The sequence below is a fragment of the Xiphias gladius genome, chromosome 1, assembly GCF_016859285.1.
Source record: "Xiphias gladius isolate SHS-SW01 ecotype Sanya breed wild chromosome 1, ASM1685928v1, whole genome shotgun sequence".
NCBI classification, from domain to species: domain Eukaryota; kingdom Metazoa; phylum Chordata; class Actinopteri; order Istiophoriformes; family Xiphiidae; genus Xiphias; species Xiphias gladius.
The window spans coordinates 20,086,277-20,107,500 of NC_053400.1; the positions used below are offsets into that span (position 1 = coordinate 20,086,277).

The 21,224-nt window shown below is 39.9% G+C and overlaps 1 protein-coding gene across 2 annotated transcripts in view; it reads left to right on the plus strand.

Moving 5' to 3' along the window:
* sbf2 (SET binding factor 2) overlaps positions 1-21,224 on the plus strand; it is a 95,936-nt gene that overhangs the window by 33,938 nt on the left and 40,774 nt on the right. For both annotated transcript variants that reach the window (XM_040123954.1, XM_040123963.1), the window contains exons 4-17: positions 2,226-2,360; positions 2,882-2,992; positions 4,329-4,434; positions 9,572-9,704; positions 10,545-10,653; positions 10,970-11,083; positions 11,571-11,648; positions 11,947-12,060; positions 12,923-13,051; positions 13,366-13,464; positions 13,627-13,831; positions 14,080-14,189; positions 15,029-15,178; positions 21,063-21,131. In XM_040123954.1, the coding sequence (XP_039979888.1) occupies positions 2,226-2,360; positions 2,882-2,992; positions 4,329-4,434; positions 9,572-9,704; positions 10,545-10,653; positions 10,970-11,083; positions 11,571-11,648; positions 11,947-12,060; positions 12,923-13,051; positions 13,366-13,464; positions 13,627-13,831; positions 14,080-14,189; positions 15,029-15,178; positions 21,063-21,131 (1,662 nt within the window). The remainder of the gene's footprint in view (positions 1-2,225; positions 2,361-2,881; positions 2,993-4,328; positions 4,435-9,571; positions 9,705-10,544; positions 10,654-10,969; positions 11,084-11,570; positions 11,649-11,946; positions 12,061-12,922; positions 13,052-13,365; positions 13,465-13,626; positions 13,832-14,079; positions 14,190-15,028; positions 15,179-21,062; positions 21,132-21,224) is intronic.

Below are 21,224 nucleotides of genomic sequence, written 5' to 3' on the forward strand. Positions count from 1 at the left end.
GACGTTTATGTTATCAAACAGGTTTTAGAGGTTATACTGATTAGAAGAAGAGGGCCATTAATTATACTTTCAGTCAGAAGCAAGAAGTTTTGCAAAATAAAGTCAGTACAACCTGTTTCAAAGTTTCCTTTGCAGCCATTTATGTTAGTAACACACCGATAGGCCAATTGACTACACTGTCCTGTGAGTTTCCCATTTTTCTTTCTTTCTTTCTCAGATCCTCTTATTAATTTTACACCAGCGTCGTGGACAATAAACAGTGACGTATCCAAAATGTCAGATCAAACTGGTGTCTGATTTGACAGAGAAGGCATATAAACAATAACAAGAACACAAACCAACCCTCACCTCTATTGAGAGCTTCCCATTTTTGAAACGAAAGTATTTTGTGGTTTATAAAATAAGAAGTTGCAGCAGAATTCTGAGCTTCTCGATACTGTAGCTCTCAGTAGGGTTATGCTCTTACTTTTTGGCACTTTAAGTGATAGTTGTGTCTAAAACAGCTTACGGCAATTGAAATGTTGAAATGTTAAAAGGAACTTGAACAAGACGGATGGACGCTTTGCATCTATTAAAGATTGTATTGGGAAGATTGAACCTATAAACCTTTGAATTTGATAGACTCTCCAACCACAACACCGCCGTACCCTTTTTTTTCAGCCTCGCGTTAATTAGATGAGGCTATAATTAGCCTCGTCCAGACATCATCTTCCTGCAAAATAAACGCACATTCCTGGATTCAGTGTGTGGCACTGAAGATCTTCTTGAAACGTGAGGGTGTTAACAGTCTTTACTCTCTAACCCGTCATCCTTATCTGCTCAGTCGGATTCCAGGGAGAGTCCAGACAGGCGGCAGAGGAATGTATTTTGTCTAATAATTGAACCAAATCCTAAGAATAATGTTGAAATGTGACCCCCATCTGAATGGGATATTTTGATCCCATATTCCTTGGTCCCGAGATACTAAAGCACTTATGGCATGTTTTTACTGCCTGGAGAAATATACAAGATTGTGATAAGGGCTTTTGCCAGGAATGAGGACTGAGAGGCGGGTGTTGCAGTGTTCTGATAGCGCTCAGGGATTCACAATAGAGACAATTAGAACCAGATTGAGACTGTTGCTTGTAAGAGCTTGTTGTAATTTTGGGTAGAGATAAATAAAATGTTTGACCATGCCAAAAATGACTTTATAGTGTACATTTGATCCAATTTACAATAAACTGTGTACTCATACTGCCTACTTCTCTTCTGTCACTATCTGTCTGAATGCCATTCTCTTTGACAGGACAGTTGTTATGCTCTTTCCAGTTCATTCTTGGTTTCGTGCAATGTTATTGCCTATAGTTACAATTGATTAGATTACTAATACATGAAATAAATTGGAAGCTTATTCAGGGTAGAAGTGGTTTAGGATATCTAGTGATCTGCAATAAAGAATATTGTTTCAGTGCTAACTGTAAAGTATTTATATTGCTAAACATAATAAACACTAAACATTGTGCAGCTGTTAACATCCTTGGTATTGTCACTAATGCCTCTGATGTTTTACATTTGCTGTCTTAGTATGTGACTCTGAGAGGAAATCACTATTAATCTCATTAACTAATTTTGGCTCTTCTCTATGCAAATGCACTCATGTGATCTTTGTCTTTTTTTATTCGAGATCTTTTATTAACCTCATCATAATTTTATTAAATCTGTTGTTCATCCAATGGCTCCAGTAGGATGAGCAACTGTGCTAAATGGGGACAGATTGAGAAAGGGGATAATTAATAGTATGAACTTTAATAAATGTGTGTCTCCTCTCTGGAGACAAAGGAGGACTTTTGAGATTTTTGGGGGCTGAATCTATGACTGTGTCTGATGCAAGAGTTTAAAGTGGCTATTTTTATTTTTTAGGAGTGAAAGCGAAAATAAAAAATTGCAATGTTAGAAGTTGAATGTCCATCTAAATTTCAACATACGTTACCACTGAACCCTCTTTATGTTGGGGTAAATCAGTTATTCTACCCTGGAGAATGTGCCGATAACACATGTGATGTACAGTATAATACATGCCAGACACGTACTGGACAATCTGATGAGTTTGAAGCACATGATGTATTCACAAGCTAAACCAGGAGCTCAGCGATGCTGGCATCCTCTAGAGAACAGTCCAGGGTCTGCAGTCCAAGACACTGTGTTGAACTCCTCAACTGAAATAGTTTCTTTTTTTGATGTTTCAGGGATCAAAGAGTATTGAGGCTGATGAAGATGAGGATGAAGAGGCAGAGGAGGATGGCCTGATCCAGCCAGCTCAAGTGTTTGCACCAAAAAGTCTCATTCTTGTGTCCAGGCTGGATTACCCTGAAATATTCCGGGTAATAAGACAAGATATGATTAAATCTTGATTAAAAAATATTTTTCTGTCTTTTTCAGAAAGACTGGTCAGTATTTTTTTTTTTTTTTCAGATCAGTGCTTTCATCTTGAACTTCTGTGATGTTGCTAATCTGCTTTGTTCTGTCTGCAGAATAGGCCTGAGCTCGCTTAAGCGTAAGCACGCACTTCAGTGAAGTGAACGAGATATTTAAGCATAACCACCTCTAGCCCTTTTCATTACAGACTAAGTTGATCACAGTTCCTGCAGACTCACAGTCAGTCATAGTTCGCATGGTAATGAGAGCTCTGCTGTTACTAGGAGCTATTAGAATAAACTGTGCTGCGAAACCTTACCGAAATGTCAGACTAATCAAAGCATCATTCTTGTCTTATGGCCCAGAAAGCGTAAATGCAAATGATGATTAACAACGAGCTGCAGTATTAATGTCTGTATAGAGTTGTTATCATCTTTCTGTTTCCATGTATAATGTCTTAGTTGTATTTTGCTTGTTGTTCTTCCAGGGGTGCTTGGGTCTGATCTACACAGTGTACATCGATAGCCTGAGTTTCCCTTTAGAGGGACTGGTGGCCAACCTCTTTACATTCCAGGTTCCTGTTGCTGGTGGATCCCAGGTAAGTCTTAAGTGAGGCACAGCCAAATTACCACAGTCTGCAAGACTTGTTACTCTTCTGCCACTGGCCTTTTCCTCACAAGGGGCCAGAGTTCCAGACCAGGAGGCTCAACGGTACGGCTACTAAAATGACTTATGTTTGCTGTGCAGCCAATCAGGAATGTCGTGTTCAGATGATGCAAGAGATTGTTGTCCAGCCACAAGCCGTAATTTTCTAATACATATTTTTCATTTTTTTTACTCTGAGCAAAATACCTCAGCTTAGAGTAGGGCAAAAGACAGCAGAGCTCTTAAACTGTGTTTATAGTGGTTTAGAGGAATATAATAAAATGTCAGTGCAATCAGATCTCTCATTACTTAAAAAAAAAAATGTTTGCTGCAGTTTGGTGACCAAGTGTCAAAGGGTGAATCTATTAATGCAGTGAAACATGCAATAGTTTACTTAGTTACACCTTTGGAAAAAAACAAACAAACCTTGGGGCCAAAATGTGTCTCAGAAATGAATTGGAAACTTACTGTGAGTTTACTGCTGCCACTGGGGATAAATCCTCATCACAGAGGTAAAAATCAGATTTTGTTTTTAACGATTGCTAATGTGGTGTCAGGGGGAAGAATTTGGCCTGACCCCTGTTCCCTTGCAAGACGCCACTTAAAATCCCAAGCCCGTGAATCTGCCTTTAGGGAGTACCTCAGTAGTGGAACAGACTCATTTGTCAAAACAAAACCAAGTTAAACATACAGGCACTGTATGTCAAGAATTGTATGAATGGAAACCTTGCGACATTTTTGATATTTCGCTCGACCGAAGAACTTATCTTATGTTTTCTACATCTGAAAGGCCTCTACCAGTGACCTTTTACTTCCCGTTACCCTATAATCTGAATCACAAACCATTCAAAAGACAGACATTCAAGACACAATTGTTGTATCACCAATTTGACTTGACTAATCAGTAAATGCACATTTCAGCAGCAGACACACACTATGGGAATGTGTTTTCATATTTTTAATGCAGGGGTGTTTTTAAAGGTAATGTCTCTGTGATGTTGCTGCAGCTGTGTGCTGTAGCAGTTGTAGTGTGGTGGACATGCAATTGAGGTTTTCTTCACTCAGTGAGAAGCAAACTCATTCAAATGGCTTAATCAGTCCTGCAGCTGCAGTGTCTGTAGCACTGAATAGTATATCTTCTTAATTTGATATAGCCCCTGTACACTGGGCTATAAATCTAAATGAATGACTTTGAGTTGCAGTAGCTGCTTGACCCTGTAAGACACGGTGGCCATAGAATTTTTCCAGGACTGTTTTCTGACCTTTACTGTTTTTGTTTTTCTCTACAGAAGCTATTTAGCCTCGGAGCAGGAGACCGGCAGCTCATCCAGACGCCTCTGAACGACACGTTGCCTGTCACATGCAAGAGTGTTGCTCTGCTCTTCCAGCAGCTGGGTGGGTCCAGGCCCTTTGATAAGTATTGACTAATAATCATGAAACAGGAAGGAACTTGAGTCAGGACATAACTTTATAGTGACTTGATTACGCTCTCTCTAACATGGAATGATGAGCTGTCACTTATTTGTTATTAATTTTGCTACATAATTTATTGAATGAAGAATAGTTTCCTGTTGCAGGTTGTCACCAGTACATAATACTCCTTTTTTGGTTTTAAAACATTTTATACAGTGTTTGTGTTGGAGGTTGTTATAATCTGACAGCAAACACTCAAAGAACATTTGTCTTAATCATATCACTGGCATCATTGTCTTAGTTAATTTAATAAAGCAGCTTAATGTGCGTGACATATTTTACATTCATTCAGTCTTGATCCTTATCAGATTTTTGAAGGCTCCACATCACATGGCGATAAACTACAGTACTGTGGGCCTTTTACAGTCAGGATTCTTTTGCAGTGAACCGTTAAGAACTTGGATTACTTCTATACTAAATGTGTCCGAGGCAAGATTATGTGGATTTCACTGTGTCCCATCAGTGTTTCTGTAATTTTGTCTGGGCCAGAATGTGCACATGATGAAGATTTGGTGCAGTTTGCTGGTTTCATGTTGCCGTGTTTGCACAATATGTTCAAACAACGGTTCAGAGCTTAAGCCAGTTCTACTGTCACTACATGCTTTGTTAAAGATACAACATACCTGACTCACCGTGACTTATAGTGTACATAGGGTAGTTCAGCCGTGTTTGGAGAGTGTACCTATTACTTTCCTCAGCCTTAGAAAATGACGGTTTGGCATAGATCATGAACTGAGCCACTGTTCATTTCATTTTCATTTCGTTCATTTCTAGACTTTTCAGGTCATTCTAGAAGAATCAGGCTTAGTTCACTTTTTGCAATTCTAGGCATACATCTGTGTGCTGAGAGTGAATTTTAATATAATTCACCTGAAATTTGATTTGTAATGGAAAGTTGGCTCTAATTTAGCCTCATTTGATTAGAGGAATGTGCTTCCAAATAGAGTGGATTTTATTTCCTGAGTGTATTAACACCATCATCTTTTTGTTTGGACTGAGTGGAGAACATGCACACAGGGGGTACTTACATGATACACATGTGATCAGGGTCATGTGGAAGTCAAGCATTTGTAGCCAATCTGGATACACTAAACAAAAAAATCTTGACATAATACCCAACGATGCACTGTCAGTCTTTATAAGCCAGTTTCCATTAATCAGTACAGCACAATATGGGAAGAACATTGCATAATAATTAGGGATGGGCATCGAGAAACGGTTCCAGTAGAGAAGCTTTTCCAAATTGTCCGAACCATCGGAATCGTATGCCTCCAAGCGTACCAGTTCCAACACGTTAGTCTGGCAGTTGCACGTTGCAAAACAGTGGCATCAAACTCGCTGCTCGAAACTTGTAACGGTCCAAAGCGTGACTTTAATTCATGAAGAAAGATGACAACATTGCTAGTTTTATTGCAGCATTTCCCATATATAGGCTCGACTTGGTCAGCCCGCCCAGGTAGATAAAATCACTCTGTTTCAACTCAGGCAAATCTTACATTACAATGTCTTATTTCACTCTTTTCAAACAAACTCATTTTTGATCAAACACCTGTCTTGCGTTGCATGCGCTGCAGTAACTTAGTTGGAGCTAAAGGGCTTCTCTGTGCGCAACCGCCAAGCTAGAATGTCAGGCATTTAGGGAACTTCAGTAAATTGTACCATCTACTAATAGTCTGCATTTGAGGTGATTAGGGGACATCTGTACATTATAGCTACAGAAAATAACCTGGGTTACAGTCCCCTCCTCTAAACTGCATGAGTCTCTGGATGCACATTGTCACACGCCGCACCACCCGCCACCACAAGTACATTCTCAACCTGTGGGAAGCACTGCAGTGCTGGTGGTAATATCTGTAAAAGGGCCATTTCAAGGAGGCGTGGGAACACCAGCAATATGTTGAAACATTTTTCTACACAACATGGGTTTAAACTCCAGGAATTCCGCGTATGTTTCACTCTATATGCAAGTGCTACTGTTTCCCAACCGAGCAGCATGTCTGGTACGAAGGGTAAATATCGTATGTTATAATATCATTAGTGCCATGCATGCAGGCTTAGCAGGTTTTTTCTTTGGCCGAGAAAACCTAAATGAAAACAAATGCCATACAAATATTCTCTCATTTCATCCATTTTTGATGATGACAGCCAGACTGTTGCTACAGCTAGCTATCAGGCTGCAGCCTGTGCTCAGACTCCGCTAATAAATCAGTTGCACTGACGCTAAAAACCTCTGTGGGCCTACTTTTTTCCACACAGGAAATTGATCATGAATTGTTAAGGGAATCGATAAAGAATCGGACCAATAAGCAGACACAATAAAGGGATTGGTATCAATAAAATCTTATCAATTACCGTCCTTTATAATAAGTGTAAAGTGTTGTTATGCTCAAGTCTGACTTGCTTTAAATATAGTAAAGTCATCTGAGGTCAGAATAACATGACTTTTATAATAATACTTTGGTTAAACCTTTAGACTATTGCAGGGTGTCGCAGACAGGTGACACGATACTGTGTTTTTTGTTTTGTTTTGTTTTTGTCTTTTAACCAGTTTCAAATATACTGATGAGAGGAATAGTTTGACATTTTACGGAAGATAATTATTCGCTTTTTTGTATGCTCGATATACAAGACTATAGCCAGGAGATGGTTAGCTTAGAATAAAAACTGCAAGCAGGGGAGAATAGCTAACCCTAAAACCGGAATTTGTCATTTTTACACTTGCACCAAACAAGACATAACATTTAAATCAATGAGCTTAAGAGATGCTATAGGCAGATTTTTTAAATTATTATTATTTTTTATTCATCTATTTATGACTTTTTTTTATACGGGTATGACAGTGGAGTCATTCTTCTCATCCAACTCTAGGCAAGAAAGCAAATAATCATATTCTGCAAAATATTCCACTGTTCCTTAAACAGTGGTTATATTCTTCCATCCACTGATGCTCACTACTGTGTATACTGCAGAGGGTTAATGTAGGATCATAGACATTTAATGCCTCAGGCTGTCTTCTGATCATACAATTGTGAAGGCATGGGTCTGTTGTCAGACCTCCTGTTGCTGTACCAATACATAACAGATTGTTGTAAAATAACAATATTACAATTATAATAGAATCGTTTTTTATTGTGTAGCAGGACATATGTCAGGAGTATCTGGCTGAGAGTCAAGCCCTGATGGCATGCAGCGTGAAAATGACTCAGACACTGTGAGTTGTCTGAGTTGATCATTCTTCTGCCCTTAATACTGACTTCTCTGCATGCTGACAGTCAGGTAGATAAAAAAGTCAGTTGATCAGCTACACTCACAGAGAACAAGTGCATCATTTCAACTTATTAGGTCATCATTCTGTCCCTATAAGGACAGGGGACGGGCTGGTAGATGTGCACACGGGCAAGTCAGCACATCACTCTGTGTGCTCAGGTCACCCGAGTCACCAGAGAGGAATGTGTGTTAAACATGTCACACTAGACAGGAAGTACATTCCCCGGTGTGAGATAAAACCAGCCTTCAACAGCCCTGCTGTTTGTTGTTTGTTGCCTTTGTCTCTTCTTTTGTCCGGGGCTGTTATTTTTTATTTAGGGCTCGGAAATGTGTCGTCGTTTCCACAAGATAAGTAAACACCTAAACCCGAGGTGTGATTATTAAAACTGAGTCTCAGTATTGTGGTCACATGACCAAGGCACACTCCTCTGCATCTCTCTTAATAGAAAAAAGGTGCCATCAAAAATACATACTTTGGACCCACTATGTCCAAATAAGATGAACCATGAATTCAACATATGGTTTGACAAGCCCATTTACATTCAAAACCTTCAGATTTTGTTGAGATTCGTGTTTCCTGTTTATCAATGAACCCACCACTCAGGCAGGCAAACATCCAGAACAAGCGCCCCCAGTGGCGCGGATATGTCTGCCAGTGTTCCTCTCTCCTTATCACTCCAACGTGTGATGCATTGGTCTGTCAGTTGCTTGACAGGAAACAATAACAGGAACTGTAAACTTAGAATTCTTCCTGATTGTCACATTGGTATTTGAAATATTATTTATACTGGAGGAGAGTGTGTGATTTCCTTTGTTTTTCAGAGATGAGTTTTCCCATAGGTTTATATTCAGTGTTTAACATAAACTGTCCCAGCTGGTTGTGTAAAATTTATTATTTTTTTTGTCTTTATGAGCCAGGAGGTACCCTGGCTTAAAATAGTAGTGGACAGCTTGAAGGTTACGTGCAGTTGTTGAGATCGGCTTCGCTCTTTATTTTAGGTTAAACGTTTGGCAAGTACAATTGTGACACACCAAAGTAATTTAGTACTTTACAGCTTAATGCAAATGAATAAATCTGAACAATGTTGCAGGGGCAACAGCAATTTTTAAGGAATTTACTTAAATGCATAAAGTGAACTCATAAACTCTTAATTTCTTAATTTCTTTCATAGTGCTCTACACCAGCTTTAGCCCAGTTTTCCTGCCTACGTCTATTTGCCCCGAGCCGTGTAAAACAGAAAGGCAATGCAGGGCTCATTTACCAAAGATAAAGACATACTGTAGTGTCATAATTTATTCAGTTAACCGGTGAGGCCGCAGTAACCTTGCAGGCTAAGGGATGCTCTCTTATGAAATGAAGTCAGAGTTGCCATCGCGCTTCAATTTGACAATTAAAATCAGATTTGAATCAACTCCATGCAGCACTTTCTCCAGCACTGGCAGACCAAAATTAAAAACGGAAACTAATACACCATCGCCATCCAATCCATAAATAGCACTACAAACTTCCATATTAAAATTGGTATGGTTGATCTGCACAGCACTGCCTAAATTACAGGAAAAACTCTACAGAATACTATATGTTGTAAATTGCAGTAATCGGTCTTGAAGCTGTTATGGGTATGCAAAGAACCCCCAAAATAGATATTGTTTGTTCCAATCTGTGTTCGAGGTTTGAAGTCCTTCACAAATAGCCATGAATGTTCAATGAATGATCTGGAACAATGTGGCAGCCACATCCCACCTCATTAACTACTCATTAATTTCGTTTTCTGTTGTTTTCTCGTTCCAGGAATCCAAAATGTTCTAAGCCTGTTTTGTGCGGTTCTGACAGAACACAAGGTTTTGTTCCACTCCTCCAGTTACCAGAGGCTCGGAGAGGCTTGCCGCGCCCTGGAAGCCCTCATGTTTCCTCTTAAATACAGGTGAGTATGTGTTTGACCCCAGTGGTGGGACAGACTCTCACTTGAATTTCCAATAACACCTTGGTTGATGTTGTGACTTCCATGGCTTGTGATCGGACTGATAATTAACTTGGTTCATCACTGCATTCGCTTCTGTAAACAGCTATATCCACTGGATGAGTCGAGCCCTTTAAGATCACACTTTGTTTTATCTTGTATATGTAGTAACTTTAAATTTTTCCACTTACTTTCTTTTAAGAATTAACTTCTCAAAATGCCTTTCACTTGTACAGTGGCTGAAATAAAATCAGTATTGTGACGTGACACCTGATATCATCTGCTATTCTATCGTCATATGGTGACATAGGTTAAATTTGTTTTTTCTTGTTCTAAAAGGCTGCTTTACATAAGTAAAACAAATGTATGAGATTATCTGACTCAGTCATTCCCTCATCACTGATTATGTTTCTTAACATTCTGTTATGCATATATAGCAATATATACACGTTTTTATCACTGTTAAAGTAATTTAGTCCATGTCGCACTGACCTAGCTTTGTTATTTAGTGACGAGGTAAAATTTCCAAAACTTGGAAATGAAAACATTGCAAAACATATGAATGTCATTTTTAGAGACACACACAGTTTATGTCTTCATTGCAGTCTTATCACTTAATGTGAGGTTATTCGTTTGAGTTTCAATTTCATAATAGCCTAAACTCTAAACACATCCACTTCCCAGCAGGGGAGTACATTTTAGGCTCTCGGTTGCACAGTCATCCCGTAATTCTTCCTTATCTGTCTCCTTAGTCTTATTGAATTATTCTGTGTATTTATTGTCAATGTCCTTTCATGTGTTCAGTTACCCATACATCCCTATTCTACCTTCACGGCTGCTGGAGGTCCTGAGCTCACCCACTCCCTTCATCATTGGAGTGCACGCCATGTTTCAGAGTGAAATCCAGGATCTGGTTAGTGTGGATGTGTCACATGCATCCATCAATCTCCATTACTTGCATGCAGAACTTGAAGATGATAAATTGTGCCTCCAAACACCTGTGAATCATTAACAGATATTGCAATCTTTTAGGGTTTATTTTGATAACCTAAAAGTGATGATGCATCATGAAATTTTAGGATTTGTTCTTTCTACTGATTAGGGGAGTTTTCATTTGGCAAGCCCTTTGGTTTCAGGAAGTTTTTACACGTGAAGAATAAGTAATCTGCCCTTCAACAAGATGTTTATATAACCACCTGACCTTTCAGTGTTTTATGTGTGTTCACCAGTTGGATGTTATTATTGCTGACCTGGATGGGGGAACAATAAAGATTCCTGAGTGTATCCACTTGTCCCTGCTCCCCGAACCTCTGTTACACCAAACGCAGACTTCCCTGTCCCTGGTAAGCACAAACAAACACTCACTCACACAGGCACACATACATGTGCAACCACATTATTTAAATAATGGCAATATGATGACATCTGATGTGAGAAAGCAAAAATTAATTAATTTAAGAAATCATACAACTTTGAACACCAAATAGACAAATCACAGTATGTCCTGGATTGGCATCTGAATACATTATCTATGGGTCCATATTTCACACAGACAAACACATTAATAAACACGTAAGGTACCTACTACAGTAATTCTTGGATTCATATACTCAAACTTGCTCAGTGACTGCAGGTAAAATTGATGTTCTTGCTTTACCTTCTTAATTAAATCATGCGACACCTTCTTCTAATGTGCTGAATAATCTTTTTACTCATCATGCGCAAGGACCATTCACTTATGTTGCTGTTTTAGTTATTGCAAGTTGTAGTTATTGCTCTACATGAAAGCATGTGCTAAATGGAAACAAAAAAATAATCTCATTTTCTTAGGTTTTGCACCCTGATCTGGAGATAGCAGACAATGCATTCCCTCCGCCTCGCACTGCACCCTCCAACCTCAAGTTGTTGGTAAGTCAGCCTCGCTATCACATGCCCTCCCATCATTCATGATCCTCAGGGTGTTTCATTGTAACGACTGATGTCCTCCTCCCACATGAGCATGACATGTTTGCCTTCATCCAAAAAAAGGAACTTATCGCAAAAAAGTTAGGTTAGCATTAGAGTTAGGGCGCCAACTTCCCTACTCTCAAGACAAATAACATGTCTGTTGCATAATTAAGTTATTAGACTGGAATTGTGGCATAGCTGTTTGATGAGTCATGTATGCGTGCGTGCGTTCGTGCATGCATGCGTGTGTGTGTTCCAGGATAAGGAGGTGAGGGCCGTCTTTCTCAGACTGTTTGCACAACTCTTCCAGGGCTACAGGTCTTGCCTGCAGCTCATCCGCATCCATTCTGAACCTGTTATTCATTTTCACAAGGTAAGATAACAACATAATGGAATTCCCACTGTTGAAATTCAGATTTTGAAAAAAACCCTATTTTCCAATATGTGACCTTCGATTAAACTCTTAAGCAATTGCTCTTCAGCAAACACATTGTTCTTTAAATCTGCCAAGAATGTTTTAGCCAGAGTCCAGCAGTGAGTGTGGAATTACATGTAAAGACCTGACAGATAAACCTGTCAGGGGTGTATAGAGTATGTGTTTGTGTGTGTTTGTGAGAGTATGCATGTTGTTTTTAAATGTGATGTAGAGGCTACAGGACTCTTCCACGATGCTATCCTTTTGTTTATGCAAGCTTCGGACACAGTCCTGTAACCTTGGGCAAAGCCCGGCAATGAGCCATATGAAACGTATTAAGTTTACATTTTTGTTTTGTGCCGGGGTTTTGTTTGTTCATGTCTGTGGTGTCTCCCTGGTAACTACTCAGCACATCATCCTCAAAGTACCCCACATGGATCACATTATAAACAAACGCTCTGCTTAGTCGCCTGGTATCGCTGAGTGGAGGAGGCTTGAGTGAACTGTGTTTTATCTCTTCTCCCCACAAGCACAAATAATTATGCGTAAAGTAAATAAAATTCAGTTGCATGTAGTCATTTATAACTAGATTTATTTCCCGTTTTGTGCAGGGTGTAAAACTTATCCATGATTTCAACAATGAAAGATGCTGGCCTGAGGCCCCCTCGCAGAGATTTTTTTTGAGGATTTTGTAATCTTATTCTAAAAAAGGCTCTGATCTCTTTGCTTATTTTTGACTCTACACTATATCCATATGACCAACATAACATTGCTGCCATCTGTGTGGGATTGTAACTGCTCTAATTCTGACGTTATCCAGACTGCCTTCCTTGGCCAGCGAGGCCTCATTGAGAATGATTTCCTGACCAAGGTTTTGGATGGCATGGCCTTTGCTGGCTTTGTCTCAGAGAGAGGTCCGCCTTACAGAGCCTGTGATCTCTTTGATGAGGTACTGTACCATGATGCTCCACTTAAAGCTGAACTTTGTTACTCTTGGGGAAGTTTGTATACAAACTTTTTTTTACACTTAAATCACTAAGAAACATTTTTTTATTGCGGACTGTTGACATATGGTCAATCTGTCTGTGATTATCTGGTTATCTGTTTAATAAGGTCAGTACAAGTTATTACTGACTGTCCCGCAGGAAAACTGTTCATCAGTAAAACATTTTAATGTATTCTACAGGATGATGCACCCTTTTAATACCGTATATTACTGTTTTGTTGTTTTCTCACTTTCTTTGTTGGTTGTGTGTTTTGAAGCTGGTGGCCTTAGACATTGACAACTGTAAGGAAGAAGAGGTCAGCCCTGCCAAGCATCAGAAGCACATCAGGGAACTCTCTGAGCAGCTTTACAGAAATGTAAGTCTTCATGAAAATAACTACAACTACATCTCTTCGTTGTACCGTATAGGGCATATGCCCTCACTTTAGCATGCTCTACATGTATTTTACTTTATATCCTCTGTATATACACCTGTGTATCCTACTAATTCAATTTGTTCCCTGGTCGATGTACCCTAGGAGAACCCGAACCCCCACATGGCATTCCAGAAAGTGCCTCGACCATCAGAGGGATCCCACCTGCGTGTGCACCAGGTACCCTTCCCCCTGCTGGCTGATGAAAAGGTGGAGAAGATACTGCAGGAGGCTGTGGCAAAATACAGCAGCAGTCCCCCGTCTGTACGACCTGAGAGGAAGTGTGTTGTACCTGCCGGACCATCCGTCGGTATGGCCAACTTTAAACCGCTGTCATTTACAATACGTACTGTGCTGCTGCGAACATATGAACATTCACTACAAGTCTTTACATACCTGCAGTGTTTTGTTTAGGCCAATCGTTCCCACAGTGAGAGATTTAACATAACTAGTATCTGCAAAATGCGTCTTTGACTTGTGAAAATGCCCTGATCTTTGCAGCCTCTGTAGATTTAACCTGCAGTGATTCCTTTCCTGTCATGTCTTTCTATATTCCAGTGTCTATCATGGGTAAGAGTGGCTCTGTGTTTAACAGCGCTCGCAGGCTGGAGGTGGTGCGGTGCTGCATTTCCTTCATCTTTGACAACAAGACCCTGGAGACTGAAAAGGTGATGCACAGTGTCTTTCATCAGAGGAGCTAATCAACCTCTAAATAAACTCAGGCATCTGAGGCATCTGTCTTTTGTGTTGCACCGCTCCAGCAGGCCATCATGGATGTAGATCTCTGTACATCGCTCCTCACCTTAATCATCCTAATATCTCCCAGCTGACACACAGACACTCAGACACAGAAATGGTTAGAGCCTGTACCAGAATAGTCTCTGAATCCGTTTTGTTGTCTTGCTAACTTTGCTAAGCAGTAACTATTGTTTTAATACAAAGGTAAATCTCTTCCTGCCACTTGGGGTTGCCTCTACAAGCATCGATACTACACAAAGATGTCTTCTCAAGTTTTCCTTCATAGTTGCCCCATGTATGTGAGGTCATAGGTGAACATCCAGTGTGTTTAAAATGGCATGGCTGCCAGTTACTTACCCGACTTCCAGGCCTGCATCCCTGTGCAAATTTAAGAATGCATAGCGTGCATCCTCTGTACACCCCATGAGCCCGTAAATCCTTCACTGCCAAATTTTCAGTGTGAACACCATTAACCATTCAGCAGGACGAAATAGCTGGAAAGACTATGTTGGTACATACTGTTGCTGTAAGCAGAGAATAGGTTGCAAAATGAAATTAGTACCGTTTGTCAGTAGTTCATTAAATAAGGGTCTGCTTTCTCAAAAAGCCTGAAAATATCGAGAAGCAAAAGTGTCTCCTATTATTTGAACAGTCCCAAAGTGTTGATTGTCTTCTCTCTGTCTCTAATCAGCCTCTCCTGTCAGGTCAGTCACTGCATTTAGAAGTATTTTTTTTCTAAAACCCTGTCGGTTTACCTTTTTCTTAACAGACGCTGCCGGCTGCACTGCGTGCACTGAAAGGCAAGGCGGCTCGCCATTGTTTGACTGAGGAACTGAGTCTTCATGTTCAGCAAAACCGCGCCATACTGGACCACCAACAGTTTGACTACATCATTCGTATGATGAACTGTGCCCTCCAGGTAAGGAACAGATAGTCATGCCAACACAAGTCACGGACACCTGTTTCTGCTGCATCCGTACTATAAACTGATTGAAAACATGTACGATAATAGTCCATGCAGCCAGAGACGTAAATTGCATTTTAAAAAGTTTGGGGAAGAAAAATCTTTTTTTTTTTTTCTTGTTATGTTAAGATGTTGATACAAAATCAGTCAACTAATCTTTTAGTTAATCAAAAATTAACAATAGCTTTGAAAATCAATTGATTGTTTAAGTTTTTTCTGTTTTATGTCATTGTGAATTTAATAGCTTTGGGTTTTGGACGGTTGATCAGACAGAACAATCAATTTGAAGATGTCACCTTGGACTCTAGAAAATTGTGAGTCATTTCGGACATTTGGTAGACTGAATAATCTATTGATAATTGAAAATTGAAAAATAAAATAAAAAACTAATAAACAATAAAAGAATTACACAAAACTGAATGGTTTTCAGATACCTCATCAAGAATTACTGTGAAAGAGAAATTTAGGGAGAAAACCACCTCTACACTGCAGTCTGTTTCTAACCCCAGACATAATGCAACACGCAGTGAAATTGCATCATACATTAGACACCAAAATGTATGGTTGGTAGTTGTCAAAATTATATCTGATGCCAAAGTCCACTGTACAGTAGTGTGTGTCTAGTTCAACATGTAAATATTTTTAGCCCTGTACCCCAGATTTTCAGCAGATGCCATTTTTATGAACTGTAACTGGTTCTGATTTAGCAAAAGCAATGTTTAAGTGGGGCAGTAGTACACATAATCTGTGTAGCATGAACTGACCCCTCATCGTCGAATTTTTTTCCCGTTATTATAAAGTTTGTCTGGCAGTGTGTAGTAAGACTGTTTATCCTTGATTGTTTATCAGATAGCATGTTTGTCTCTTCCTGGTGCCCTCATGCCTCGGCTACTTGTCAGAGTAAGTAAGCAATTAGATTTTTCGTGCAGCTCATAAAGAGTCAGTGAGGCTTCACTCAACCAGAGCAGCCGGGTCTTTATTGGTAGTTCCTCATGTTTTACTGCCTTGAATAGGCCGTTTTCAGGGATTTTAATCATTTTAAGCAGCCCTCACAGAGTGCAGCTTTTATGGAGTGACTTCACAAGAAAAATGATAGAAAGCCAGTCTTCAAAAGCTGGACATAAAATGAACTTTAGCATGAAATGATGAACAATGCAGCAAACTTCCCCGCAGGATGCCTGGACGAGATAAATCTGAAATCCATGATTCTAGTATGACTTTTACAGTCCTTATTTTGTCAAGGATGTCATGCACATCTGGAAAAATGCAAATGTAATCTGTACTTTATCTGCTGTTTGCAACACAAGCTGGTAAACCCACACTGGGGGGTAATGCTGACATTGCTATTTTGATTTGATCTGTTCATAATAACATAACTTTTAGAGAGGCCTGTCTCACCTAACTCTTAATATAGACTAAAATCTAGGTTATTACCATATAATTATATTTTAAAACAAATGTTTCTAAGTGAGTTTTAAAGACTAATTTGACTCCCTTGATTTCCTCGGGCATGCTGCTGAAAAACCAATGATCCACAGCCACACATGGGGAAAAAAGTAATCATTTCACACAAGAGACCTGATGTGGAGTTTACTTTTCTTAACTGTAGCATGGGAGAAGATATACTCAGCCTTTCTCTCATGGCTTCTTGTTTGTTATTTTAGATTTTATTGTGTATTGTTTGTCATTTCTTCTCTTACTTAGAGATGGAAGCCAAGCATTTGTTCCTGGCTTTCCTTTCTTGGTCTCAGTTGAGTTGTGAGGGATTTGTCTCAGTCGAGCTGTGAAAGGAATATAAATAGTAAATTGCTGGGCCAGTAATTACTTTCATATTCTGCCCTCTGCCCTTACTTTCAACGCTTAGCCACATAAGAAACCCAAAATGATATTACAGAGAGTGCACCACGGCCAGAAGTCTTGTCCGGGTGTGTGTGCGTGTGTATAAGAGATTCTTCAGTGCCTAACAAAGCCAAAGTGACCTTTTCTGTAAAAAATGTTGCTTGCTCTTTGTATAATGACAGAATGATGCCTCATTAGGATCTCTGGCGTGCTTGTTGGCATGACACATTGATCTGCAATAACATAATTATTATGAGGTTAATTACAACGTTTATCGTTTAACTGTCAGCTTCAGGCTAGGTGACAGGTCTATCGCCTGGTTCCAATCAGTGCTTTCCTTAGAAACGATTCGCAGAGGAGCCTAGCTGCAGGAAGTGGTACAAATATGTACAATAGGTCAAAGGTTAGGACATTAGCATCGGGTGGTACTGTACCTTGTCAGTACTTGTTAATTTGATTTTATTTCTTTATGTTTTTTTTTCATAATTCACATAACATTGCTAATACAATGTCTAGAATGAGTTGATATGGTGGTCTGAGAGTTTACAGTGACACAGTTTTCCTGTTTAAACATCTGTTGTAATCCTCATCTTTGCTGTTTTTCTATGCCACGAATTACGCACAGTAACAACCCTCATTAAGGCATTCGAACATAATGCACATTTATTTTCTGTGTGTGTGTGTGTGTCTGTGTGTGTCTGTGTGTGTGTCTGTGTCTGTCTGTTTGTGTCTGTGTGTGTCTGTGTGTGTGCGCGCACGCACACGACAGTGCTCCAGCTTTTAGAAGTAAATGTTGCGCAAGCCATGTGGGGGACTGAGCCCTGCTGTGGATGTATCCTGGCATCCCAACCATTTCCTGTCAGATAGGATTATGAGCCCTCTGTGCTCTGCTCTCTCATGGCCGAGGGCCTCATGATGGTGCTCAAAAACACGCTCAGAATGGCAGTTTACTGTGAGAGTGGAATAGGGCGGGAGGTCCATGGGAGGTGGCCGCAACGGCATGGAGCCCATGAGTTCCCCAGGATTCTGAGCTTGACTGTCCAATATGGAACAGTGTGCAGGAACGCACGTTACACACAGATGTTGTTGGAAAAGTATTAAGCACTTAATCTGACTGCCCTGTCTCAACTGCAGACTGCTTAAGTGTAAGCTGATGAACTGGAGCCCCTACCAACTGAGTCTATACCAGTTCATTTGGTATACACATGGGGGGGGGGGGTCATTTGAACATCGCCTTTAATAGCGGACAGATGACTTCATTACATTTTTACATTATTTAGATCATAAATTAGTCTTTTGCTGTGAGAACATGGCCCCTGTCTGCCTTCGTGGCCTTGATGGACTGCCTGACGTAACATGGTCACTGGGAATCTGCACTGGGTATCATTCCCATGTTCAGATAACTATTTTTCTAGGATGTTCACCAGTATGTCCAGGTAAACATTTGCGTCAGTCAGATTTCAAGTATTCACTATGGAATCTCTGTTTGTTGCTCATCGTGACAGCACAGAGGTCAACTATGTAGCTTGTTCTTCTTCCTATTAGCAGTGCAAGCCTGAATTTATAGTAGTAGTCTCTCACGTGAGAATTTTTTCTACGTCTGTAACCGCTGAAGTCTCATAAAAGCATGCCAATAGTGTCAGTTCTTCTCACAGCTTTCTTGGAAAGTGCGAATGTCTCTGAAACACAAAGGAAGCTGCTGTTGTTCACATCCTCTGGTGTAGTGTCAACATGCTCAAGTTTCTTGTTTTTGCTCGCTGTATACGTGTCTGAGACAGAAAGGCTGTGTTAGTCATAGCCATCATTAGCTCTTGCAGCTTCAAGAATGAGGGGAAAAAACGGTGAGACATACAGTATATAATAGGAGGAAAGGATGACAGCAGGGTGTCCTCGCAAACAAATGTGGGGATACACAGTGCCTTCCTATCCCTCCATTTTTGAAATCCCAAATTAGCTAACATATTTTCCCTACCCTGCACCATGTGTATCTGTTCAGCTCTATGACAATGATCAAGTCCTAAATAAAATACTTTTACCTTTGTCAAGTTCCTCATGTGATGCTGATAGACTACCAACAGCTCTTTTCTGCTTCTTTGTCTTTTCATTCAGTCTAAACTCAGGCCTGTTGTAGATTTCATTTCTTATCTGTTCGCTTTTTCACTTAGCCTCTCCATCTTCTTACAAGGTGGATTAAGGTGGAGGTTTTTAGGCTTAAACCTTAACCTGAAAATGTCACCTTATATGAAATATGATGTGTTGAGGCAGCCTTTGGACAACGTTTGTTGCGTTCTCTTCATCTGGAACATGACTGCAGCCTTTTTACTGCTGAAAATGTCTGTCGTCATAAGTTTTTGTTCCAAAGAAACTGGGGACATACATTACTGAACTTCAGTCTTTACAGTGGAATAAAACTGGTTTGCTTATTCACACTTTTCTGCCTGTGCATTTCCACTTGTTGTTCTATTTTGACTGGGGTCCATGAACTCCTGTGACCTGCAGCATTGTTAAGGATGCTGGTAAACAATGCTTTGGTGCCGCTCCAAGCTGGAACATTTTACCACAGCCCAAGTAACTGCAAAGAAAAACACTAGCGACAAGAAAAATAAAACAGAAACTATGTTGCTTTGTCAACAGGGGGCCAGGCTTTCATGTGTGGCTGTGGACCTTGTGTTTTACATTTTCCATCTCTACATTCTTGTGTTTCTTTTTTTTTTTTGAGGAATAGCGGTAATAGAGGCCCCCATTGCAGACTACTATCAGAAAGTGCAGCAAACAGCATACTTTTAAGAAAAACTCCATTATGAGCTTAAGATTTGTGTATATATGTGTTTTAAACATTTTAAAAAAAAAAAAGGAAGAACAAGAAGAAGAGGAAAGAAAATGTTGGTGACATACACATTTTCTGGGTATGAGGTCCCACTGAGGGGGTTATGAGGTGCGGCACCATGTCAGAATCAGTGCTGTTGTTTGTACATGGTCTTAAATCAAGTTTCCTCTTTCCATTCTCATTCCCAACAAAGCTTACTAGAGAAAAGTACCAATTTCCTGTGAATTAAGTTCTTTTAAGTCCAACTCGGGTCCCTTTCTTTTACTCTCCTCCTCACATCCTTCTCGGTGATCTCTGTAGGAAAAGTTTGGTTAGGGCCCCTAAGACCCCTGCTCTAAGCCTCTTAATGTACTATTCATTTTAATACCATTCCCTTGAAAGCACCATTAAGTGCCGCCTCTTTGACCTGAAACAATCCCAAATACAAAGACAGTTTGGCATGTGTGTAAATGTCAGAGAGGGAATATTCCCTGATTAAAAAAAACAAAATAAAAAAGAGAATTAAATTTGCTCTCTGGCTAGTTATGGCTGTTTGATAAATGGACACAGCATTTATTGGCCAAAACGAGTGGATTTTATGCACAGTGTTAAGATTTTCTTGAATGAGACTTGTATGGCAATCAAGTTCAGGAATGCAAAACATAAAATAAAATTACCAATAAACTGAACACTGGAACACTCTGACAATTGTGTCAGGGCAGGGATTATATAAGACTATTGGAAGCATATGGCCTAATAGTTGAGCAGAGCAGAGTGAGTGGTTTTTTTAAAACCTTTTTCTGAGCATCACCCTGACATTTAACAAGACAGTGTCTTTATGTAACAGGAAGTTACATTTGCCTAAGATTCTTTGCCCCCCACTGTTCTCCCCGGATCATACCTATGCATTGCTAATTTACAGCACTTATTAGTCATGTGCAGAAAGAAATACAGTTTCTTCTTTATAACTTGTCATTTGCAGTAGAAAAAATTTGTTCTCCTTTAAGTTTCAAAAGTTGATAGAAACGTCTTCAGCGGAATTTCCCCTCTGGTTCCAGTGTGTATGACCTCTCTGTTGGAAACCAGTGCTGCTTGTTTTCAGGATCCAGTGAAAAGGTGTTCACAGAGCTGTGTAACATGTCTCCTGCTGTGTCCTCTCCTGCTCTCACTTCTCAACTCTTGTTCGACCCACAGGACTGCTCCAGCTCAGAGGAATACACGATGGCTGCTGCACTGCTGCCCCTGTCAACAGCCTTTTACAGGGTAAGGACATACACTGAGAAGAAGAATGTATTTGATATGTGTGATTTGCAACTTAATGCTGTGTGTGTGTGTGTGTGTGTGTGTGTGTGTGTG